Genomic DNA, 21,751 nt, shown 5'->3' on the forward strand with positions numbered 1-21,751 from the left:
GGGTGCTCCAGAGTAATGAAAGATACTGTTTTCTTCTCTTCCCATAGAGGCTGAAATTATCCTCCCAGTCCTTGACTTGGCTGCTTACGACCAGAGGGTACATTCAGACTTGTGTCTCCTGCTCGGCAGGAAGATATCCTGCTACCAAACAGTCAGGCCACCCTTAATGGTGATTTGTATAGCTTGGGGAGCATGTCCTGGAGATGATCCTGTTTGATATATCTCATGCAGGTCGGGCCTAAAGTGGGTTATGCAGACAATTGGAAGGTGTGGTGTGTTTCTTCTGTGATTACTAAGAAACTAGGTTTTGTTTTCCTTGCACCATGCTATTTCTAAAGCAAAACCAGACTTGACAGTCGTCATTGCTTGCACACCACTGATTTTCTCTAATTTGTAGGTGGCTTAATTATTTATAAGAGAGGGAGTCACATACTTTTCAACAGTTCAACAGGTTGGGTAAGTTGGTGTGTGCTGTATGTCCTCATTAAAGTGAAGAGACCGTGGCGTAACTCTGATTGCCTGGATACTCCAATAGCCAGGCTCCTTACTTTCAGTATTGTTAGTTGCTGACACTGAAATGTCTGTGCAGGTGGCAAACCAAACTTATTAATTATTTTGTTTGTATCAGATTTTTTAAAACGATGTGCCTTGGATGATTTTCTTCCTTCAAGGCAGGAAGTTTAAGCTGAATACTGTAATGCTGATTTGTCCTTTTTACTGTGTTTCTTTTTTTCATATTTTCTGTTCATACATCACCTACTTTTCTTTTAGTATAACCTCTCTAAGCTCTAGGTTTGCAGGATTTTTCTGAGACAGTAACTTTGCCTTACATGCATGACTGTTTGTAGCACATGCCAGAAAAAAATACGTACCTTGCCCCCCAAAGGCCGGCATCAGTTAAAGTGCTCTTTTATTCCCCCTGGAAACCATATCTAGTTAGCTTAGAAGTTTGGGAACTTTGGGCTTGTGAATGCTTTTGAATGTTTTGGCTCATAAAGAAGTAATGAAAACTTCTTTTCTTGACTTTTCTACGATCGCAAAAAACCCCCAGATGCTGGATTTCCTGCTGTGTTGGATGTCTGAAGAGTAGTTTTCACCAGTTTGGTTCTTACCTATTTACTTCTATATAAATTAAGTTTTTGGTAAAAATGCCTGTTCAGCTTTTCTCTGATACAGAGAAATACCTGATGTAGCACTTGCTGAAACGCCAGTAATCTGGTAGAATGTTGTATCTGACCTGCAATATACATTAGTGACTGCAAACAGAACTTTTTTTCCTGTCAGACATTTGGCATTTTCAGCTGTGTTTATTCCAAAGTCAGTAGGTAACATATTTTATTGAACAAAAACAATGAAAATATTAAATCTCCCTTCTTTTTTTTTTTAAGTTTAGTTATTAAACACAGTAGCTGTGGTGTTCTTCGGTTAATTTTTACTTCCCCTAAAAACTTGCATTGATAAAATGAAATCCCTTAATCCGTATCTCAATTTGTTTACAGCAGTTTCTATGATGATTTTAACATCTGAAAGTATATTATAAATCCTTGCAGCATTTTGTTTGAGAATAGATATTCTGTGTTAAATATTAGATATCAAGATAGTTTATTTAAGTACATAGTGAAACTGGTGTGGGGAAACAATGTATGTCTGACTTTTTTATTCAGAAAATAGTAGAAATGGTTGTGAAATGGAACCTGTCAAGTTCACTGTTCTAAATGGACTCATAAGTGCGTGAGGCTGTTGTCTTACTTCTTGTTAGAAAAGTGTTAAAAAAATTTCTTGTACAATATTTGAAGAGTTTTCTCATTTCCTGCTTGTGTGTTGGTTAATTTCTTCCCCCGTCTTGCTTAGTTTTGTATTTCCTGAGGAGTCAGCACTCAATTCAAAGTTGGCCTTGAGGATGTGAAAACTCACAGAGAAACTTGTAGAAAGGTGCCAGAATTTAGGAACTACGTAAGACTGAAAATGTGGAGATGGTTTTGAGGATTCTATTCCATCTTTGCAGGCGCTCTCAGACAATATGTCGAGAAGTGTGAGCACAAACATTTAAATGCATTTATCCAAGAGCATTCCCAAGGCTATATTAAAAAGCTGTTTCTCTACATTATCACTACTTCAGGAATTATACTGTGTTCTATTTGAATATGCTTGAATATAATCCTAATAATTTAGGATTAATTAAATCCTGTGTGTTACCTAAAAGCAGTATTTACTCTTAACTGGGCTTTTATGCAGAAAATTGCGAAGATAAGGTGCAGCAGAAATGTTGCAGTATCTCCTGGCATCTGCTACAGACTTGCTAACCTTGGGAAGAAACCGTCTGATAGGTTTTTTAAAGCAGAACATAGGAACAAAGTGATGAAGAAATGAGCTTTTACATGTTTCAGCAAAGAGGTATAAACATTTTAGATTTGTTGATTATGCTGAAGATTTGCAGATTTTCTATCATCTTTGCTTTTCTTTAGGCTTTTTAATACAAGTGGAGTGTTGTGTGTTAGTGGGAAATGTATTTATTTGGGTACTGATATGGTATATTGATAAAAGCTGTGCTAGATTTGTACCATTTACACTGGTAGTTATTTCAACTAGCTGTTCAGCTGGGCCTGAAGGAGTTCTGTAGCATTTCCACTTTGTAAATGTAGTTTTCAAAGGCTGCTTTACAATTGCTTAGTTACTCATGAAAACATGAAAAATCTTAAATAATTCAATATATATTCTCGATTTTGACTGCATAGCTTGTAGAGTTGATCAGAAGTGCAAATTTAGGATCCTAAAATGCAATTTAGTAACAAAACAAAGTAGAATGGGTACATAGCCTAAAGGTGTTTTCATGGCCTTTGTTGCTCTCAACCACACCTGCAGTATGGGAGGCATGTGTGTGTTTGGTATGTGTGAGAAAGTACATATTTTTAAGGTAAGTCTGTTCTTGTTTAACTGCTAGGCATATTTATTGAGGAAGATTTTTCTTCTGGTGAATGACAAAGCAAGGAAAAATAAGTGACTGAACACAGTAGTTTTGATGCATACTGAGTGAACTGAGGAAGCTTTACATGTGCAATATGCTTTTCTTAGGCGTTAGTAGTCCGTTTGTCTCACTGTAGTGCTGGGACTTAATCTCACTGGGATATTTAATTGTATATAAAATTATCTTGGAAGCTCGTTGCTTCTTTAAATCCCTTGGCACAGAAATTAAAGTTTGCCTGTTGGAGGTATATTTGTAGCAGACTCGCAGGAAGGGCTTTCTGTAGCTCGTTTTCTTTAGTTTAACACAGAGTTCTCAAAAGCTGTTGGAGAAGCAGGGTGAAATAGTAGTTTAGCCTGTACTGTGTCCTGTCCTGTCTGTCCGTGTGGTTGCTACTAATAACTAAGGCTGCTCACATGTGTCCGCCTGTCCTGCTGCTTAGCAGTGACCAAAGTGTTGATGTGTACTGTGTGCTGGGTCATCTAAATCATAAGCAAGGCTTGTTCAGTTTGGAGACATTCAGTGTCAGGAAGACCCAAACAGGATATAGAGTACTCCTAATTCTTCTACCTTTATTCATGTTCTACAAATTCAGCTTCACTTCTTAGAGGTTCAAAGCAACATGAGCTCTTTGAGATATAGGTACTGTGGTTGCAAATGCATTGAGCTTGCGTGACCAGGCACTGAGCTGGATGGTTCAGAGAGCTGAGCTGGCTGAAAACTAGTGGCTTTTTTTTTATCTTTCTTTTTCTGGGGCTGTGTGAACCTCATGAAATTCAACAAGGCCAAGGGCAAGGTCCTGCATGTGTTGGGTCAATCTCAAGCACAAGCACAGGCTGGGCGGAGAATGGATTGAGAGCAGCCCTGAGGAGAAGGACTTGGGAGTGCTGGTTGATGAGAAGCTCAACAGGAGCCGACAATGTGCGCTGGCAGCCCAAAAAGCCAACCGTGTCCTGGGCTGCATCCAAAGCAGCGTGGGCTGGGCAGCAGGTGGAGGGAGGGGATTCTGTCCCTCTGCTCTGCTCTCGTGAGACTCCCACCCCCCGCAGTGCTGCATTCAGCTCTGGGGTCTCCAACATCAGAGGGACATAAACCTGTTGGAACAGGTCCAGAGGAGGCCACGAAGATGATCCAAGGGCTGGAGCACCTCTCTTGTGAAAATAGGCTGAGAGAGTTGGGGTTGTTCAGCTTGGAATAGAGAAGGCTCCAGGGAGACCTTCTAGCAGCCTTCCAGTACCTAAAGGGGCCTACAGGAAAGCTGGAGAGGAGCTTTTTATAAGGGCATGTGGTGACAGGACAAGGGGCAATGGCTTTAAACTGAAAGAGGGCAGATTTCGATTAGATCCAAGGAATAAATTCTCCCCTCTGAGGGTGGTGAGGCACTGGACCAGGTTGCCCAGAGAAGTTGTGGCTGCCTCATCCCTGGAAGTGTTCAAGGCCAGGTTGGATGAGGCTTTGAGCAACCTGGTGTAGTGGAAGGTGTCCCTGCCCATGGCAGGGGGGTTGGAACTTTTTTTTTTTAATTCTCTCTGGAGTGTTTTTTGGGCAACTCAGCTCCCTGAATTGGTTGCCTGGGTGATTGTATGGATGGGAGGAGAGGGCTGGGCTACAGTATCCTTGACTTGCTTTGACTTACAGAAAAGTAAAACTGTACCCTGAGACTGTTTTCCTTTTATGCTATTTGAATTAGTAAACACTACAGATTATTGCAAGAACATTAAAAAGAATTTTAGAAGTATATGCTTGATATATTGTGCTTTAGAACCTCTATATTCTCATGTCTATTTTCCCTGTTTTAATTGTAGGCACAGTTATTTAAACATGGCAAAAGAGAAGATTGTTTACCATACGGTAAGTTTATAATATCATAATTCTTGTTTTTCAAGCCATTCCAAGAAAAAAAGGAAAGAAAGATTAAACTGATAACAAGCGGTGCTGTAAAGAGTGAAATCAACAGGGAAGTTATAAAGCATGCAAAATGAGGGGAAAAAAAGAAGAGATGACGAAGTGAGAGAAGAGTAGACACAGCTGGGGAATGTTATATTGGAACAGCTCATCAGAGAATTTGGCAGGTGATCACATTGGCCATTGCTATAATACAGGAGCTGAACACAGAACATATAAGCTATAAGATGTAGAAAATATTTTTAAAAAATCATGAGAATGTAAACTGGTTTTATATATATTACTGATGAACATTTTGCAGAAATTATTCAGGTTTTAACATAAGCACAGGGTTTCGGAAAACCCAGGTTTAAAGAACCTGCTGTGCACAGGACCCAGCTGGAATCATATAGTGAGACTGTTGAAATGAGAAAAAGGTTTTAGTGAAAAGAGATTATAATGGATGCAATAAGGAATAGACAGGTACCCAAAAGGAAAGCACAGAAGTTTCTGAACAGTGTAGCTGCATGTTGGAATTATATTCATCTCATAGTGAATCCTGGAATATGGTCAGTACTGACTGCAAAATACTAGTTTGCTTTTTATTGGTAGCAGGAAAGAGAGGTAGGGAAAGATGATGGCTAATTACAAACCTCTACAAAAGACCTTGTTAGTTTTGTGGAGCTTATCAAAGCACCAGAAATGTAGTTTGTGCTCTCACAGGAATCAAGCAGTGACATAAGCTCACTTTAGAATGTTTGTGATACCACTGAATGGAATTATTTTGACTTCCAAGAAGAAACTTGGTAGATCTAGTGCTGGAAACAGTTTCGTTCTCCTAATTGCTGAGTCTGAGATGCAGATGCTTCCTTACAAAATGCCTGAGATGTGGGTAAAGATGGAGATAAGATAGTGAAGACAAACAGAATGGAATGACAGATGTGCTGTACAGCTGGTCAGGAACAAACAGGAAAATATTGAGGAGTGTCATCATATAGAAAATAGCAAACAGCACTATGGAAGCTTAAAGAGTAATGAGACTGCCAGATAAGCAGAATAATAAACAGGCTAGATAAAAATATGCTATAACACAAAATTCTGTAATTTAAAAGGTGCATCTGTACAGCAAAATAGTCATCATCATTACGAGAAGATATTTGGCTCACGACATTAACCCTGCTGGTAAAATTAGATTTTGTCCTGTGGCATATAGAAAGAATATTAAGAAGTTATGAGTCTGATAATAAGAGAAAAATCAAGGGCATACCAATGAATAAATTTACCATAGAAAAGAGAAAATGCGCACAATTAAGAAGCAAACATGCAGACAGAAACTACTGCGGATAAGAAATTGTGAGAGACAAAAAATGTCAAGATTTTTGGTTATTACAGGTTATAACAGATCTGAGGATCAAATAGGAAAAAAAAAAACCAGACAAATGTCAGAGGAGGTTACTGAAAGTTTTTGCAACATAGACCTTGATTTAGAAATAAGCACTAGTCCTGAAGCCATTTGCATGGGTCTGTAGATATTTTAGTGATGCAAGAGTTGGTAGGACTTGGAAGAGACTTATATTTATATATTCTTATTTTTTTTTTTCTATCTGTGAGTGTTGATGTTTCTGCAGTCGCTTTCTCCTAAACCATTAGTCTCTCTGGCTTCTACAACTGCAAAACCAATCCAGATTGCTGGAAGGTGTCGAAGTAATAGTCATTACTGGCTTTACCTTTTTGACTCCGTGCATTTTTTATTAATATTTAATATGTTAGGATGAATTGTAAGCCTTTTTAAAGACTGTCACATCCTACAATTTCTCAGACTTTGAAACAATTGTTGTATCTTTGATCTCTTAGTATTTTGAAAACCTTTATACAAGACTGGAGTAAGATGCTGCAGAATATTTTGCCAGTATGATTCCATATTTGCAAGAATGATGGGTCCTTTAGAGCCCAAGTTAGTCTTCATTAACTAATGATCAGCCATCAAAATAATTACTGTTTCAGGCTGAAAATGCAGAAGGACTCTTTTAATTGTAACAGGAATGTGAAAATTTTGAATGGTGGAACTTTACACTCCTTAATCCAAGAATCTCCTGTTGTCTGTTTTTTACTGTGCTGGACAAGTAACTCTTTTACCTTTGATGTGCCCAAATGAAAGGTTTTGTTGCCGATTGTTTACACATACACAGTATTTCTCATGTCTAAATGTTTATGGACTTTCATCGTCGTAAAAATTTCTATGCCAGAGGAGTTAAGTTGGTGCTGCCTGAAAATAATGAGGAAAGGGAGCACTTTGCAGAAACTGGCTGCAGAGGAATGAATTAGACTTTGTGACTCCTGGTTCTGTTAGACTACTGCAAATTCTTAGACCCCAAAAGATACTTGAACGTGTTGCTTCCAGTGGGAATTAGACATAAATACTCTCAGAGTCTAGATTCATTATGATTTTCATAGTCAAAAGTAATCCTTAAAGCAATCCTTCCTGTTTGGTAGGTGAAGGATATTACCACTGTTTGACCAGTGTCAAAGCTACTACCAAGTCGGTAATAAGGCATTTGCATTTCAGTAATACCTTTAAAAATCTAAATCTTCTGAAGAACTTTCAAAAATTTACAAAATTTTCTTACTGAGATTTTTTTAAAAACAGTTTTTCTAGCGTTGTTTATTGTCTTTTACAGCTGCTACTGTACTTGAATGTCTTGATAACTGCAAGCTGTCAGAAAGTAATCAGATGGTTCTTCGCAAGCTGGGGATGAAACTTGTTCAACGACTTGGACTGACGTTTGTGAAACCGAAGGTAGCAAAATGGAGGTTAGTTTAAAGCTGAAACGGTTTAAAAAAAGAAATAAATCCAAAAGCACTCAAAAAACTTAAAAATACCTAAATCCATATGTTTGACTGCTGGCCTTCTGCCCTCCTAGCCTCCCCTCCCCTAAAAGAGAAAGAAAGAAATCCCCGTGTTACTTGGGAACGAACACATTCTTCATTTGCACTATTTGGCAAAATAGATTTCCTCCACAGTATGTAATTTCCTGTATTTCTTTTCAGTTTTGTTATAGTAAACTAGTGTTGTGACAAACCAAATCTTTTGACTTTGTGTTGCACGTTACACAAGCAGAAGCCTGTTCCTGTGTGATGCATAATTTGGTAAAGATGGGAAGACAGCGGCCTTTGTTACTGAGGTTGAATTAGTACAATTTTGTAAGAGTGAACATAACTTTTTCCATTACATAGTTCTACCCTGATTCGATAGAAAGTTCACAGGGGAAAAGTGGTTTGCAATCCCACTTTCGTTTTGCATATTAGTCAGGTTTTGGTGTCTGGTTTTACTTATTGCCAGAGGGCAAACCCTTTTTGAGATTTCTCGCACTGATATTTTAAAATTGCAGGCTCCCTTGGTGACTATTTTTATTGTATTTCTTTTACCAACTTTTGAGAACATCCTTAGGCATAGAATTTTCTTTTTAGGTGGAGAGTGTACCTTGCCCAATGGCAAAAGTCAGTTTAGCATGTAAAGTATATCTTTTGTAAGAATGTATCTACACCACAGGCTAAATATCTGCGTACAGCTTGGGCAGAAAGTACTGAGCTAGCTTTAACATTTGAAAAACAATTTTTAATAAGTTGATCGTATTAATTATTTTTTTTTTTTTTTTTAGGTTTTGAAGGGGTTTTTAGGGCATGGGAATTTTGCCTCTCTTTATTGTCAGCAATGGAAAGTAGGTTATACTGAAACAGGAAAGGGAGAGAGAACGTAAAGGAACCATTTAAATAGTCTAGCTCTCCTCACCTTGGAAAAGAGACAACTGGGTCAGGAGGAAGCAAAATGGGATACTTTTCCCTTTCCTTTAAAGCAACCACTAAATAAGTGGAGAGCTGTGCACTGGGAGGTGTAGTAACTTGACAAGCAGGCTTTATGTACCTGGTACAGCGTGTAGTTGTTGGGTTGGAACTTACATCAGAAAAATGCATTAACTGTGCCTGTTTCTTGTGCAGATACCAGCGTGGCTGTCGATCTCTAGCTGCCAATCTGCAAGCTCAGGGTTCAGTTGTGCAGAATCAGATGATAATGCTTGCTGATAACGAAGCTGATGATGAAGAGGAATATGACATTCCAGGAGAGATTGAAAATGTTGTAGGTGTGTTAAAACTGGACAGAAATTATTGTAAGGCCTGCAAATTAAATTTATATTGGAAAACAACCTGGTTAGCGCTAAGAAAGTCACGTGGGTATCTGCTAATGTGAACAATTGGAAAGACTGTAAAATTTCCATCTATGCAACTGATTAAAATATACTATATTTTTGTCAAATGATTTCATTTCATCTCGAGTAGAAATTCAGTACGGTAAGCATTTGTTGTGGGATTGAGGGGTGGAGTTACTGAAATACATTTTACCAATTTTATCCAGTAATATGAAAGAGATATCTTGAACCTTTCACAGATGGAAGGGTGAATTAAAATTCATAATGAAAAACAAAACAATTGTTACGTGAAAGCTAAAGAGTTATGATTAAAACTTTCAAGCTGTGGTAGTATTAAATGAACAGCATTTTTTTTATTAGTATTCAGTCATACAGCAGGTTCTCTGCTAACTTGCTGGTGGATATGCTGTAAATAAACAGGCAAAAATTGCATCAGAAGACTTTTATAACTGAATAATCTAATGATCCACTGAATGAAGCACCATGACCTCCATTTTGAATCTTCTACAGTACTTCAAATTTCAAACCAAATTTTCTCTTTTAGAAAACGATTTTGACATCTTGTTTCTTTGATTTCAAGTTCTACTTGTGTGGCAGAAGAAATCTGGATACAAATACTTTTATTTAAACTAGGGCAGTTATGTTAAGAGGAAAATGAGTTTTGAATGTTTTTAAGAAAACTTTCTGTTGTTAAATGAGAATAATCTGTTTTCTTTAAATAAATTATCTGCAGAGCAATTGTTGGTTGGACTGAAAGACAAAGACACTATTGTCAGGTGGTCTGCAGCAAAAGGGTAGGTTCCTTATGGTTACTCTAAACTAATAAACTAAAGTAAACAACATAGAAATACAATCTGATGTAATCCACGATTGATATTTTGTGTATATTGCAATATTCACCGTTACTTTAAGTGGCTTTAGTACAGGTCATGACATAAAGCCATGTTTTGTGTCTTTTTCTGAGTACATATGAAATTGGGGTAGTCTTCAGGGAAATTTCAGATAGGTTTGGAAATAAACATTCTGGATAAGGCTTGACTTGAAGGGTGTAAAATAGAATTTCTTCAAAATATGTTTTTCTCTTCCACTTCAAAAAAATTTATTTCTATGTTAAGTGCGTTGCTGTGTAGCTTTTGTGTCAAGTTTGAGATTGGTGCTTTAGGGTAATGGCGTTAGGGTAGTGCATTGTCTTCTTGAAGTCAGTCATCTTACTGTAAATTTCCAGTAACTAGATTTTTTTATTGGACTTATTCATCAAATGCAGTACTAATGAATCACTGTATGCTTTTTTCTTTTAACTTCTGTAGAATTGGTAGAATAACTGGAAGACTTCCAAAAGAATTAGCAGATGATGTGATCGGGTCTCTGTTGGACTGTTTTAGGTAAAAATCTTATTTCATATTTTACATGCATGTGAAACATATCTGCTTATGGAGCAGAAGGATGACAGTTAGGAATACAGGTATAAAAATCTGTAAATTTTGTTGCTTTTCTCGCAGATTTTGAAATCTTTTAAGGCATGGGTGTGCTAAGGGTTTTCAATAAAGAAATTATTCCTAATCTTTCACCTTGACTCCATTCTAAAGTAACGTGGAAGGACTGAAGCTGGACTTTGGGAAAATAAAAAATGCTCATTAACTTGCTGCTTTAAAAAATTTCTGGTGTGCATCTTCAGAGACATAGTAGAGTTGGAAATGATACTCAGAAGGGTTCTGAGGATCATCAGAAATAAGAAGCAATCTCTGTGAGGGGAGGCCAAAACATTTAGGAAAAATGAGAAATAAATGAAGTATAATAGAGGTTTATGAAATCATGAATGGTGTGGAAATTATTGCCCTCTAGATTTTGTATTATTAGAAGCAAACTAAAGTAGCAGGTGGCAGGTTTGGAGTAAAGAAAAGGTGGTGGTTATTCACATAGCACATAGTTACACTGTAAAAATTTCTTGCTGCAGGATGTTGTGGATGCTAAGAGTATATGTCTGAACAAAAAATTTTTTCTGCAAACTTGTCCACGATCTGCCAGAGTTTGGAAATGTTTTTGAGTGTTGCAATATGTTTGTTCTTATACTGTACCAAGGCACATACTGTGGGCCATGTCAGAGACAGGTCTTTGGTCTAGCTGAAACTTTGGTTTGATCACATATAGCTGCTAGGATGTTCTTTTGATGCACTTTATTGTTGATGTTTTGTTTCTGCATCCATGTAGAGCATGTAAAGGACTTTACTAAAGGATAATTGAACAAGTATCATATGCTTCTTTTACTACCAAGTTGCTCGTCAGGTCTGCATTGAGTACTTGAGCTTTAAGATCTAAACTAGTGTTTTAGACTAAGCTGATAACAAAAAATAGTAATGTCTTTATTGGCCAAAAATATTGGTAATGTTCAGATTGCCACTCAGATGTGCTCAGTTTTAGAAAATCTTTTCTTATCGGTTGTGAGTACAAATTAAAAATGCCAGCTGAAAGGATAATACATTAAAAAAAGAAGGTATAAAGTCTTAAAAACTTGAAAGGAAAGTATCTACTTAGCCGATACTTCCACTGCGTTACTGTGATTAATTTAAGAGGTGCTGCTGATCTCAATTATCCCTGGAGCTTCAAAGACTTATGCTCACTGTGTTTTCTTTCCTTGTTTTTCAAGTCAGAGGGATGAGTAATCCGAGTAGTAATTGAGTGACCTGCTTTCTTCAGGAGCACCTGGGAACAAATGTAGACAAGGACAAAGGGAATCTCTTCTGTATTCTTTGCACTAAATATCTAGTGACCAAAATAAAAACAAGTCAGTTGCTTATCAGAGGCACTTTAAGTTATATCTCCTGAGATAAGAAGAAAGGATTTTTTGTATGTAGATAGATTAAAAGACAGGGAAGAAATAAGTGATTGTTTTTCCCAGCGTGGTGAGATTATCAGCACTGTTCCGCCAGGGTCTGTATGAGCCCTGTGCTGTTCAAGATGCTCCTAAAAGATCCTATGAAAAAGATGAACAATGGGGTGAGGAAGTCAATTGATGATTTAAAGTTAGCTATGTGGTGAAAACTAAAGATGACAGAAAATAAAATGTTATGTAAGCTTAAGTTAAGCAACTAGGCAGTAAATGACATGTGCAATATAATGTCTAATGAAGGCAAACTAATGCATGTAGGGAAAAATGCAGGTAGCCAGTTGTTACTACTCAGGAAAGGGACCTTGAAGTCACTAGTAGCTCTGTCAAAACGTCAGTGGAGTCCTCAGCAGCTGACAGTAAAAAGAAGGCAAATGGAATGTCAGATGTCGTTAGGAAAGGAAGAGGTAACGAAAGTGAATCACTGAAGTGATTTAACTGGTGGGATTCTTCCAAGCGGGAAGAAAAAGTAGAGAGAGATAATGGAGATATATAAAATCATAAGTACGAAAGAAAGAGGGAAAGCGAGTAATTGTTTACTGCTCACTCCTCCTCATAATGTGAGAATTGGGAAGCGTCAGGAAATACATTTTCACACAATTATAATTAAACTGTGGAAGTTATTGCCACAGGATGTTATGGAAGCCAGAAGTGTAAAGGGAGTTCCAAAAGGGATTATACAAATTAATGGTAGAGAATCCCATCAGAGGTTATTAAATACGATGTTCTGGCTGCAGCCTGTGGCTCGAGAAGTCTCTGTGCTGCTGGTTGCCAAAGCTAGAAGGAGGCTAATGAGGGAATGATCCTTTATGCTTCGTCTTTGGCCAAGCATCTGCTATTGGTCCATGTCAGAGACAGGATACTGGGAGAGATGAAGCTTTGATACGACCTAGTCTGTCTTTTCAATGTGTTATTCTTAGATTGCTATTCCTAGTTTGATACAAAATGAACTTTTCACATGGTTAGTCATGCAGAATGCAACCTTTCCCCTTTTCACTCCTTTACCTGCCAGTCCACCAAAAATTGTGTACCCTTTTTGATACTTTTTTGCTGTGTTCACTACAAGTTGCTCTGTTTTGGTTTATGCTTTTTAAAGTGGATGAACACCACTGTTTGCTCGCTGCATAAGCCCGTACAATGTGTTTATTGGCAACTGTCACTTGATGCTGCTTTGCTAGTTAAGAGCTGTATTTGACACTAAATTCATTAGTTATTTTGGGTATGTTCTGTAAATCTTCATCTTTTGCCAGTGTACTAGAAAGTTGTTTTCCTTTTCTGGATGAGTTTCAGGTATTGTACTTTTCTGTATTGAGGTTACATTTATATTGGTAAATAGGTTCTCTGCTTATTTGATCATGTTTATAGCTGTGTTTATGTTGCACAAACTCGGAAAGAAAACATGTTCAAATTTCATACTTATATTTTAGAAGTCTAACAGGATTAATAACACAATAAACACGTTGGTTTGGATTATGTGTCTTTTAAAATGATAGGAATTCACCATGAAGAATGAAATCCAAAAAGGGAAGACTAGTCTTAACAAACTTGTCTTTGTTTTAAAATTAGTTTCCAAGAAACAGACAATGCATGGCATGGTGGATGCCTGGCTCTGGCTGAATTAGGCAGAAGAGGATTGTTACTCCCTTCCCGGATTTCAGACGGTGAGTTGTAGTTGCTGAATGTTAGTTAAGTTCATGAATTAGCCATTTATAGTGTTAGAGATTGAACATGTGGCTATAGTCTGGAATTTGCTGATGTGAGTGTGCTGGATAATGACTGTAGTATTGAATTCTAGAGTAAAAAATACGCCTGTGGGGATATTTAAGGTACTTCGGTCAAAAGCATTGTCTTGGGTGTGCCTTTTTTATACTTAATAAATTTTTCTTTCCAAAGTGAAATTAGTTTCTTGGGGTTTTCTTCTTTCTTCTTCTCTCTCATGTTTCTTTGTACACTTGTATAAAAATAATTCTGTATGTCTCTATATTGTGTCAGTGTTGTTATTTAAACAGAGTATATTAAATAATTGATGACTAACTTACACTTTAAAGCTGGTAGCTTATGCTGTTTGTTTAAATTTCAGAGGCCAATTTTGTATAATTTATACAATGAACTGTTTAAGTTTTTAATGGGTTTTGAAATATCAGGATGGAAAGAAAAATAACAGGGCAGAGGAATTGTTTCTTTGCGTGTTCTGTATGTATCAACATACATTGAAGTACAGAAAAATTAATGTGGAAGTAGTACTCAGTTTTGTGATTTTGGTCAATTTTTTTTTTGAGTTGAAATGACGAAAGCGTGATGTAGAAGTACCCATCCACTTTTGAGCACCTCTACAGCAATATCTTAGGCTAGATGGTTCTTTTGGTCTCATCTGGTATTCCTGTGTTGAACAGAGAAATTGAACACTGATTTTTAAAAATGCTTCAAAACTGGTTTTTCATACTGGTCTATTAGATTGCCAAATGTTTTTTTATTTTGAAGATCTGTTGACTTGTTCTAGAAGAAACTGTAAAATGTGGTATTTAATACAGTTTATTATTCTGTCTCCATGAAAAGAGTTCATGTCTGTTTCGCACATGAGAATTTTCATGCAGCTAGCTTTCAGTTGGTTTCACTTTTCTAATTACTTTTGCCCTCGTATGATAAAGATGAAACATTTTAAAAAAAATCCGACTTTTAGAATGAGAAGTCATCCAAAGGTAAGTCTCTATTTTAGATCTAACAAAACTGGAACTGTACACCTCTGTCAAGGAATCAAGATAGCCTCATGTAATAGATTTTTTTTAATCTAAACTGGAAGTTTCATGCAAGTTTGATACTGTATAGGACTGCAAAATAAAAAAGTGAATTGTAGCTCTGCCAGCGATTTGACTTGTGCTGTGAAACCATCTCTGTTCACTTTTTAGTTTGAGTTTTTGTATATGTAGGATGGGAATGACAATTGCATCCTTCACACTCTTCTTTTTCTGTAGAGGTGCAGTGAAAATATATTGCTGTCTGTGAAGGTGATTTTAATATACATAGGTTTATGTGCAAATTTTTAATTTGTCAAATTGCATAAGAAGTAGCCTTCTTTCACAGGGGTGGAAGAATATAAAGCTAGGATAGGGGAGGAAGGGAAGGAGGGAACACAAATCATGGCAGCAAGGTCTTTCTGGGAAAGAGGTAGGCGTAAAGGTCTGAGGAAAAATGATTTTAAAGGAATTGGAAGTTTCTTAATAAAACAATGCTAAGAATTCCAAGAGTCATTATGTAAGAAGATGGATAAGAATCATAATCAGAAAATATGTTGATTTAACTGCAACTCCTTCGGTTACCTCATACTCAAGAATGAGTTACACGGAAGGTAGAAATGTATGATATTGTGAAGAATGAGTAAAAGAAGTCTGAATTTGTAGGGATTGAATTTGGAAAGACTTGGACATAAAATGGGATGCAGCTAGTGAGGAATATAACTGGTAATGACAAATCATGTTATATCTTCATTAGAGTCAAACCCTTATTATTGCTGAGCAAATCTAGGCTGCAGAATACCCATGGCACACTTGACATGATGTCTTTTCCATTTTTTTTTCTTTTGCTTTAATGGACCTTTTTTCCATTAAATTAATTTGAAAAAATCATTATACTAAATACAGTATATTCTAGTTTAATTGGCAAGTCCGCCTTACTCAGTTTTGCTTTATGTAAGTGATACAGTCTGCTATTACTGTGGAAATTCAAAGTTGATTATAATAATTTGGAGAAAGATAAAGGAATGAATTCTGGAAGTTGGAAGAAAAGCTAACACAGTGATGTTAAGAACTGTGTTGTATTTTGAAAGATGGAATTATGTTCAAATTGTCCTTAACAAATTGATTTAAGAAATTACAACAAGTGCCAAGTGGTATTCCTAGTTAGAAATAAGTAACTACTCAGTGCAAGATATAGGGAGGCACTTCTAGGCAGCAGTTAAACCAGAAAGGACTTCAGAGTTCGTGTGGGTCACTGACATCAATCAACAGTTTTATTTAGCTCAGTAGAACAAATCGTGAAAAGAAGTCATAAGCAGAGTGTGGTAATCCTTCCAACTCCCTTGATACTAATACTATGACACTCATATTAGGACATCACACTTAAAATATTATTTAAAGAAAGCTAGCCTAAAGCAGCAGGAATCCTGAACAGAAAATAAGACTGACAGGGAAAGACTGAATGAGCTAAGGTTATTTGGTTGAGAGAAGACAAAGCTGAAAGCTTATCCTCTTTTAAAAGAAAACCTTTAGTTTTGACAACTATTTTCGGTGACCAGAACAAGGCTACAGGTAATTTGTGTAATTCACAGCAAGAGGAGAGTTAGATAAGCATTAGGACTGATTTTCTTATTCTAAAGGAACTGGAGCCCTGTAATGATTTATTTATGGGCATTAAGTTAGAAAGATTTGTGTTAGGGAGTACAGAATTCAAGCTTATCAAGGTATGAACAGCTGTTTGAGTAGTTAACCTTCATGGTTCCCTTCAGCCCAGTTTTTATTTAATGTGAGGGATGGAGATGAGGTAGACTTCACCACTGGAGCTTGTTTTTATGAACAATATTTATATAGAGATGGTGAAGAATAAATCCTTGAATTGTACAGAAAACCACCAAAAAGTTTTTCTGTGTTGCCTTAAAGAATTTCAAATTAACAACAAAAGAGATACGCAAGTTTTTCTAAAAAATTACGGATAAGGGAAACTATGAAACTTTCTGCTTCCAGAGATTGGTGAGGCAAATAGCTTAATGTAGTTTAAAAAACAGCAGTGGCGACACTGGGCTCTGTAATTTCATGTTTGGAAATGATGGAGTTGGTAGCATACGTCCCTAAGCTTGAAACTGGACTTTTTCTGTTACCGTATTCATTTTGTTCAAACTCAGATTGATATTCTTGCCTTTTGATAATCTAGGAAAAACTTTTCTCTATGAAAGATTAAAATTAAGATCAATGTTGTTACTCTTTTTTTTTGTTTGTTTGTTTCTTAGATCAGGAACTTAACCTCTGTAATTTACTATTTAATGGTGAACTTCTCAGAATGCTCTGGCTAAGCTGTTAGCTCAAAACATCATAGTACAAAAAATTAGAAAAAAAATTCTGGGAACTCTACATTGCATTGAATGCAGCTCTGCTTCCTTACATAGATTTTTACCTACTCATAATGTTTAGACACGTGAGCATGTCTCGTGAATAATGAATCAATGTATACCCGTAGTTTTAAGTGAACAATACTCAGTCTTGGTTTGCTTTACTTAGACTGATAGTGCATACTGTGCTAATTTACCCGAGGTGTTTATACCATGGAACAGCCTTATTTTAGTTAAAATTTTACAGAAGTTTGAATAAGCTGGACAGCAGTTTTAAGGCAGAGGGAATTCTGAGATTTGTCGTACGGGGCTAAAATACGAATGAATTAATCTGCATAATGAACTTCCTGCACTGAAGGAAGCTTCTGTTTTAGAGCTGATGGATATTCCATGCCAAATTCTACTTGTAAATTGAAAATCTAGCTAGCAATTTCTTTGCTAATTTTTCTTCAAAATATGTTATAGATAGTGTAGCGAATGTATTTGTGTTCATTAATGATTTTCCGTATATTTTAGGTACAGGTCACAGATTTATTTCGAAAATTGCAAGTTTATATACACAATTATAGAAGCAGAAGATAATTTTAGAATGTATGTAGAAGCACACTGAAATTGATAATTAGTAATACATGTATACTGAAATAAGACCTTCACCAGGAGACACTGCCTCAGGTGAAATAAATTATATAAATAACCTTTTAGGCTTGGAGTTTGAAGGTTGCCCAGTGTCTGTCTACCTTCAGAAGAGTAGACACCTAAATAGTTTAAATCTTCAAATTTCCAGAATCGTTTTCATAGTGGTTCAGTTAAAGGCGAACATAAATTGCATTTTTTAAATTGGTGCAGGCTTTCTTTGATTTAACTTGAATTTTGTTCTTAGTCAACATAAGAAAAGCTGGCTTGTACAAGGTTTGGATTCATACACAAAACAGTTTTTACAGTAAATTCTAAGTAGCCAGGTTTAATCTTAAACTTGTTTAAACTACTGCCCAGTGAAATAAAAAGTTTTTCAAAGAAAAAAGACAAAAAAAACCCTATTAAATGAAATTAGGCCTGAAAAATACTATGACAATATGTTATTGAACAGTATTGTTTCTAGAGCTTAAACATGTTTTAAGAAGTTGTAAAAGTTTTTTACATTAATACAGTTGCAAAAAACCTTAAAGATTCATCTAATGTACTTTGGCTTTAGTAATGAATGCAAAAAATCACTCATCAAAATCTGAGCTTATACAAGGCAAAGTTCAGTTACTTAAAAATATTAATATAAAATTATGCACATTATTTACATGGGAGGGATTGAATGTATCTTGTCATGGACCAAACCCAGTAAGTGATGGTTTGTAGACATTTTCTGGTGTTGCTAGTAACTAGCCTCTATGACCAGAAACTCAGAGGAAAATGAAGTATTAAGATATTCTTGTTCTCTTCCTTAAAGTGAAGACTCTGCTACAGTCATTCGGCCTTACTCTTTTAGTGCCTTGCTGTGATTTTGCTGATTCCTTTTGATTTGTCCTTTTTTGTCCTTTTACTTTTTGATTGCACTGAGTATCCTGAGTATCAGAAGAATTAAGAGTAGCTTCTGTACCTGAAGCATTACTGTCCTGAGGACTCTGCCCTTCGTTGTCCATTCTGGCTTTGCTAGGGCTGTATGCAGCTAGCTGACACAGAGCTACAGCTGCTGTTTGCTTCTGTTCATCACAGCTGTCAATTATTCTTAAGTCTTGAGCTTCATTACGGTGAGCTGTGAAAGATTTGTCACAGGCACTGTTAGTGGGGTTCTTGGGGTTACATGCGTCTGCTCCGGAGGTTTTGTTTTCAGAGTTTGGAGAAGTAGCAGCACCATTGTCATGAGATGGACTGTGGAAAGATGTTTTCAAGCTTCCTGTGTTACAGGAATCTTTTACTGAGAGGTTCAGAGGCATGTCTTGCAGTTCTAGAAAGTTCTGACTTTCTGTTTTGGCTGTGGTTTTGTATGCATGCTCATGAATAGGTCCTGTGCTTGTGTCAGCCTTTTTTGAGAGATTAAGGGGAACTATCCCTGTGTCTTCTTCCGTGTTGGATGATGAGCCTTCATTGTTGTGGCATTCGTTCTGTGTATGTGAATCTTCATCAGTGACATTAATGCTGAAAGAAATGAGGAGAAAAGAGAATTCACTATCAATTGCTCTTATAAATGGGAGATGAGGAGGTGGGCAGGAAGAAGAGGAAAAAATCTAGCTAGAATTCTGACAATTTTGTTGTTTCTCCTTTTAACTCCCCCAAGTCTCTTGCACCATACACATCACTATAATACAGGTAATTCCTGAAATATACAGACACATGCACAATAATAGTATTGGAAATACCTGATACACTTACGGAGAATGAATGAGCAGTCTACTCAGTATAGCAACTGTGAGTTGTACTGTGTTATGCACAGTTAATATAGAACAAATTATCTCAATGCCGTAAATTTAAATATTTTTATAGGAGCATTGTATGAAATGTGTCCTTCTGTCTTTACGTGTCCCTAGTAAATCTGACAAGAATTTCCAAAGTGATTTTATTGTTTTACCTGGTAGGTGAATCTCCTCTATCTTGCTGTGTCTGCACACTTGGAAGTAGAGCTGGTTGATCAGTGCTTTTTCTCACAGGTCTGAAAGCTGTGAAGTTTTCTTCTGGTTGGTCGTACTTGCCAAGCGATGTGGAAGATGACTTGTTAGAGAGGTCAAATAAGCCTTCGCATGCATGGCTTGTCTGAGTGAAGTTGGTTGGGCTGGGTCTGCCAGGGGAGCCTGTAGCCGCGCTTCCTGCGAGAGGGCTCATTTTAGCATTCTCTCTTTCATTTTGGTCATCTTTGGAATGACTTTTGGCATGCAATAATGTCATTTCTTTTTCGTAATCTGCTTGTTTTTTATGTGAACTTAGAGGGTATTGTTGGGATGGGCTTAAAGAAGCTGGATACAGCAAGGTAGTTTCTTCCATTAAATGAGAATTTTGATCTCTGTTCATACCAGCTACGTGTGAAAATCTGTAAAATGGAGGATCTGTTGGCCTACAAAATCCATATGGTATCGGAGGAGTGGAATGGTATTGTTGGAACAATCGATAATGTTCATACGCTGATGGATTAATGGGTTTTGGAAGTGGCCCAGGGTGGGGAAGAAAATGTCTTTGATCTTGTGTGCCGTAGACAGACAAAGCAGAGCTTTCACACTCTGAATTACCTGGAAGCAAGTAAGGTGTGTAGATAGCCAGCCTGTGCTCGTAAAAATGAGGTGAGTACTCAGGAATCATCGGTTGCATGTAAGGCGAGAGGGAACCAAAGCCTTTTGTGGGAGCAACTTTATGTGGGAACTCTGGGAGGAAGGGAGAACCTGCTTTCCACGGGTGGCTGGGGGCGTGAAACGCAGACTTGGTGTGAAAAGGTGAACTTTTGTTAGAGAGCGATATAATTTCAGATACTTCACTAGTTTCTGGGCCTTTGCTATCTCTGTGCTCTCCCACAGGAACGAAAGCTGAGGGCCTTACAATGCTGTCCAAAAGGGGCTGCATGCCGATAGCGCTTTCTGTTGTGGTGCTGGCAGGGGTTAATTCCTTCTGAAGCGCAGGTGTTTGCCCTTGAATTGCTGTGTTGGTTGCCTGGTTTTGTAGTTCAACATTTTCCTTGGCATCTTCTTTTGGAAAAGGGTATTGAGGCTTTGAATCGAAATTTGACAGTCCATTTGTGACAGATTTAGAGGAAGTTGGTTTGACTGCAGGCTCAAGCTGATTCATCTGTTTGGGCTCCAAGGAACTGGTTTTTGGACACTTGATGACCCGATCCTGCTCTGATACTAAAGTAATTGAGTTTTTGCAGAGGCCATACTTCATATGGTTGAACAGATGGGATTTCTCATTGCAAGTAAAGGGGCACTGAAAGCACTTGTACTTAAATGGCTTTCCTGGTGGTCTTGGGATGTAATGAGGCTTCTTCGGTTTGCGTTCTTTGAGGAGACTCATATTTTTTCTGCTTTGAACAATTAAACGTAATGGTTCTTTATAAAAACTTTCTTGTGGTTAGCTCTCCTCAGTGTTGGCCTCTTGATGTTTCCAGTTTTTCAGGTTTCTAGAGTCCTTCTTCCCAGGTGAAGAGAGGAAGCCAACTCCCGTGGTGTCTCAGGGAAGAGGGGGTGCCGGAAAACAACACTTTTGCAACTGGTAGCGCAGGAACTGTAACACAAAGTTTAAAATTAGCTGTAGTGGAACATTGGAAGAAAATACAAAAGAATGTATTCTTTTAACTGTATTCCCCTTCATATGATGCATTGTGGGGTTTTTTTTGAACAGAACAAAAAAGCCAGACTCGAGATAGACGTGCATGAAACTTTGACACCCTTCCTCACCTAACCGTAGCCACAGAAGTGGCATAATTTTCAGCAGTGCTAGTCACCTGCCGCTGCGACTGGCTGGAAGGAGGATTTTTTGAAAGCTGAAGGAACATTCATTTAGAAGATGAAAGTGGAAATCTAGGTGGAGCTGTTGAGAGAGAAGTGGAGGTGGGTAGGATGAGAAGAGGCAGGTCCTGGCAGCAGCTGCATATGGGGCAAGCCTGTCGGGCCGGTTGGGGAGAGAGCGGAGGGAATTTCCTGCTTTGGCGAAATGAGGGTGGAGTGGCTTGGTTGCACTTGGGTAGCTGACTTGGCTCTTTCACAGACTGACCAACCCCCTCTTTTAACTGGCATGGCATTTCCTAA

At 37.4% G+C, this 21,751-nt stretch overlaps 2 protein-coding genes across 2 annotated transcripts in view; one reads left to right on the plus strand and one right to left on the minus strand.

The window, feature by feature from the left end:
- TBCD (tubulin folding cofactor D) overlaps positions 1 to 21,751 on the plus strand; it is a 118,216-nt gene that overhangs the window by 15,871 nt on the left and 80,594 nt on the right. Inside the window, exons 8-13 of the mRNA XM_086623863.1 lie at positions 4,768 to 4,813; positions 7,525 to 7,657; positions 8,843 to 8,985; positions 9,785 to 9,845; positions 10,359 to 10,433; positions 13,502 to 13,596. Of these exons, the coding sequence (XP_086479989.1) occupies positions 4,768 to 4,813; positions 7,525 to 7,657; positions 8,843 to 8,985; positions 9,785 to 9,845; positions 10,359 to 10,433; positions 13,502 to 13,596 (553 nt within the window). The remainder of the gene's footprint in view (positions 1 to 4,767; positions 4,814 to 7,524; positions 7,658 to 8,842; positions 8,986 to 9,784; positions 9,846 to 10,358; positions 10,434 to 13,501; positions 13,597 to 21,751) is intronic.
- ZNF750 (zinc finger protein 750) lies at positions 18,443 to 21,017 on the minus strand. The gene is made up of 2 exons (XM_009992564.2): positions 19,591 to 21,017; positions 18,443 to 19,160 (listed from the first exon to the last, which is right to left on the minus strand). The coding sequence occupies exons 1-2, from the start codon at positions 21,015 to 21,017 to the stop codon at positions 18,443 to 18,445; spliced, it is 2,145 nt and encodes a 714-aa protein (XP_009990866.2).

This window comes from Tauraco erythrolophus, chromosome 20 (genome assembly GCF_009769465.1).
Source record: "Tauraco erythrolophus isolate bTauEry1 chromosome 20, bTauEry1.pri, whole genome shotgun sequence".
Classification (NCBI taxonomy): Eukaryota; Metazoa; Chordata; class Aves; order Musophagiformes; family Musophagidae; genus Tauraco; species Tauraco erythrolophus.